The sequence below is a fragment of the Neltuma alba genome, unplaced genomic scaffold (genome assembly GCF_004799145.2).
Source record: "Neltuma alba isolate B1F8T4 unplaced genomic scaffold, ASM479914v2 tig00012147_pilon, whole genome shotgun sequence".
Taxonomy (NCBI): Eukaryota; Viridiplantae; Streptophyta; class Magnoliopsida; order Fabales; family Fabaceae; genus Neltuma; species Neltuma alba.
The window spans coordinates 16,313-20,465 of NW_021636696.1; the positions used below are offsets into that span (position 1 = coordinate 16,313).

General features: G+C 32.4%; 1 protein-coding gene across 1 annotated transcript; it reads left to right on the forward strand.

The window, feature by feature from the left end:
* The first annotated feature begins 751 nt into the window (after positions 1-751).
* Positions 752-4,153, forward strand: LOC114723581 (polygalacturonase-like). The gene is made up of 4 exons (XM_028909778.1): positions 752-1,216; positions 2,508-2,797; positions 3,148-3,376; positions 3,926-4,153. Exons 1-4 carry the CDS (start codon positions 752-754, stop codon positions 4,142-4,144), a joined length of 1,203 nt encoding a protein of 400 aa, XP_028765611.1. The 3' UTR covers positions 4,145-4,153.

A 4,153-nucleotide genomic window follows, 5' to 3' on the forward strand; every position in this document is an offset into this window, starting at 1 on the left:
AAAATTTTGAAATACATTGCAAGTATGCTTGTTATCATTAAAAATATTACCCGTCATTATTACAATTTTAGTTTTTGTAATATTAGGAAGCAAAATTGTTACGATTTTAAATTTTCACAGCAATTTTGCTTCTAAAAACTTATAAGTGCCATGCACTTCTAAGTGAAAGCTTCAGGAACAAATTCAACCTTAATCATATGTTAAAAAATTAATTAAAATTAGTTAAAAACAGTAAATATATATGTAAAAAAATAACTTATTTTTTTTAAAGAAAATCTTATTTATAAAGATAAAGTAAGTGAGTATGAATAATTAATAAGAATAATCAGTAATTAATAAAAATAAAAATAATACCAAATGTTTTAAACAAATTACTAGTGGATCGTATAAATAACGACACGTCACATCCCTTCAAATTAAAAATTCACTTACATATATACAGAACCAGAGGTGGCCAAAAAATAAATATAGAACCAAAGGGAGTACAAATCAGGTTAACCAACCTGAGTTAACACTAAACCTAAAGTCATCGTTAAATCCGTATATTTTATATTCGTTTATGTCCTAATTAATGTTCGTAGAACGATATTTCTATATTTTATATTTTTTAAATTGAATTTTTTCCTGTGATTACCTGTGGACGTAGCATATAAATAACCCCACAAACCGCTCTAACTTCCCCATCACCACCTTCTTCTCCACTAACACACACCTTCTTCCTTCTCTCTCTCTCTATCTCAAATTTCAGAAAATGACGATCTCATTTTGCCATTCTCTTCTTCTTCAATCAATTCTCATAGTCCTCTTCATCCTCTCGTCTTCTTCCTTCAACTCTGCCGCCTCTGAAGTCGGCAACTACAATGTGCTCAGTTTCGGAGCCAAGCCCGACGGCAAAACCGATTGCACCAAGGCGTTCCTCAGTGCATGGCAGAAAGCTTGCGACTCGGCCGAATTGGCCACCATTTACGTGCCGGCCGGGAGGTTTTTGCTCGGAAAAAGTGTCTTCAGCGGCGAATGTAATAATAAGGTTATCTCTATAACTATCGACGGCACCTTGGTGGCTCCGTCCCACTACCATGTCACAGGAAATGACGACAACTGGATCGTGTTTGATAATGTTGATGGAGTTTCAGTTCGCGGCGGCTTGCTTGATGGCCAAGGCACTGCTTTGTGGGCTTGCAAGAACTCCGGCGGAAATTGCCCTTCCGGAGCCACGGTATGGTTATAGAAAACTTTGAATCTTTTAGGTTTATTTTTATTCTTATTAATTTTATTAATTAAATATATTGATTTCAATTCAATTAATTAAATGACAGCACTCTCTCTTAGAAGTGGAAATCCAGATTTCTCTAAATTACAGATATATATGACGAATTGCCCATTAGTTGACTTTGCTTTTACTACATTTGACATAAAAAGCTAATAGCATGTGCTTAAAACTAATCCAGATTTTGACAGATTAATTAAATTAATTGTAAAATTTTGAAAATAATTTTGGGTGGGAACTCACTGACAGTGAATTAGGACATGCACATATTTGGCCCTTAATTATCGGTGCTAATGATATGGGATACAATATCAAATTTTGGATCCAAAAATATTAAATTATAATTTCTAATATATAAAATTAAAAAAATGTTACTATATATTTTTTGCCACCAAAAAAAATGTTACCATATGAAGTATAGCAGTAAAATTTGCAGCTGCTAGAAGTGATATTAGTGTGGTGTGGTTATAATATATAGATTCTCTCTAATCATCAATTAATTTTCTTAAGAGTTGGCAAAACAAAAAAACAAAAAAATTCTCGAGAAAGTTGAATCGGGTAAGTTGGTTTTCTGGGAAACTGGAAACTGTTGCGCCGGGGCTCAAGGAGCCCACGTAGACTTTGGCAGAATTTATTTCATTTCCAAGACATATGGTCAATTATTAATTTATGAAGAACACATATCGCGGGATTTCTTTTAAGACTAAAACAAGAATCTCAATGGTCAAACCTTAATAATAATATTAATTGTAGGAGTCGCATGCAATATATATAATAATAATAATAATTCACAACTTGCTTTGTCGGTTAATTAATTCGGACATCCGTTTTTGTTCTTTCACATTCCACTAATTAAGTATTCTTCATTTATCGTGAATAAAAATAATAATATATTTATTCAATTGCTTCTTTCTTTGAAAAAAAAAGGTTCTTTCGAAATGTTATGTAACCTAAATTATAGTAAAATTTAATAAGATTATACTAAAATACCATTATGACTTGAATACCTCTCTTTCTCTTAATTCAATACACTATTGGAGCAGATCGACATATTAATTAAGGCTGAAAAAGTTAAAACCAATAATTATCTATATTTTCTCAAGATTCTGTGATGGTAAATATTTTGAAAAATCACAAAATTCTAAAGCGATTAATTTTTTTTTGCCTTTTTTTTGCTTTTTCATGTTTAATTCTTTTTTTATACTATACTTGTTTTAATCTTTGCTATGTTTGTATGTAGAGCTTAAAATTTACCAACTCTAGGAATATCATGGTCATCGGTTTGACCTCACTCAATAGCCAAATGTTTCACATAGTCATCCATCAATGCCAACACGTCAAAATGCAAGGTGTGAAGGTGACTGCCCCTGAAGACAGCCCTAACACTGATGGCATTCACATAGGAGGGTCAGACGATGTCACCATACTCAACTCCAACATTCGAACCGGTGATGATTGCATATCGATCGGCCCTGGCACCACTAACTTATGGGTTGAAAACATTGCATGCGGCCCTGGCCATGGAATAAGGTATTTTCAATTTCATCACCAGAAAAATATGAAATCTTAATAAAAAGATCTTTTAATTCATTTTTTTCAAAGAAATTCATAAATATTAAATCTTAAAAAAGGCTGAAAGCTATTGTGAAAAGCTCTAATAAAATCAAGCACATTTACCAAGAGAAAAATAGGAGGAGATGGTCACCATGAGTTTTTTTTTTTGGGGAAAAAATTCAGTAAAAATAATAAAATTTTATCATTTGCTTTTTTTTATAAATTTCAATTTCAATTATGACTTTCCACCCATGCATTAATAATTTGATAATGATGATGATGATAATTGAGGGCATTAATTAATTGTTTATTTATTTAATTGGCAGCATTGGAAGTTTAGGGAAGGACGAGAATGAAGATGGCGTGCAAAATGTAACGGTGAAAACGGTTAAATTTGCGGGTACTCAAAACGGCGTGAGAATAAAGACGTGGGGAAAGCCAAGCTCAGCTTTTGTGAGAAACGTCATTTTTCAACATGCCGTTATGGTTGACGTGAAAAACCCCATTGTCATTGACCAACATTACTGCCCAGATGACCACGGCTGCCCTCATCAGGTGAGCTTTTGGGCCCTTTGATCATAATGCTTTTCAAATTAGGCCCATCTATTTCTGCACCGTGAATATTTCTTTTATTATGATAATTGCTAGAGAGTTCCAAATAAGAGGAATATTATTACTAAAAAATTTTAATGAAAATTTTAGTACAAAATATTTTATCTTTTTTGTAGGCATAGGTATCTTCTTATTGAAAGTGATTCTATTCGAAGCACTGTCAGGAGTTAAAATATTTTATCGTTTATTATTAAAAAAATATTGTTAATGGGAGTATTCAGTTTAATATAACAAATACTCACATTTGTATTTTTTAAAAATATTACAGAATTTTTTGCGTCCTCTTTTTTTTTTAAAATCTAGTGCCATTATGCATGTTGAACTTCTCGCACACAAGCTATCTAACAAAGATGACACTAATATTTTTCTTACAGAAAAAGAAACAAACCCTTTAGTATTTTTGTTTACACAAGACTTGGTACTTAAAAGTTATATGGTTAATATGCTTTTAATTATGGCATTAATTTGGTCATATGAAACAAATGAAAGCAGGCATCTGGGGTGAAAATAAGTGATGTGACATACCAAGACATTCATGGAACATCAGCCACAGAAGTTGCTGTGAAGTTTGATTGTAGTTCCAAGAATCCATGCAGCGGAATTAGATTGGAGGATGTGAAGCTCACTTACAACAATCAAATCGCTCAAGCTTCATGTCAGAATGCTGGAGGCACCTCACAGGGTTCAGTTCAACCAGAAAGTTGCTTATAATATTAATTC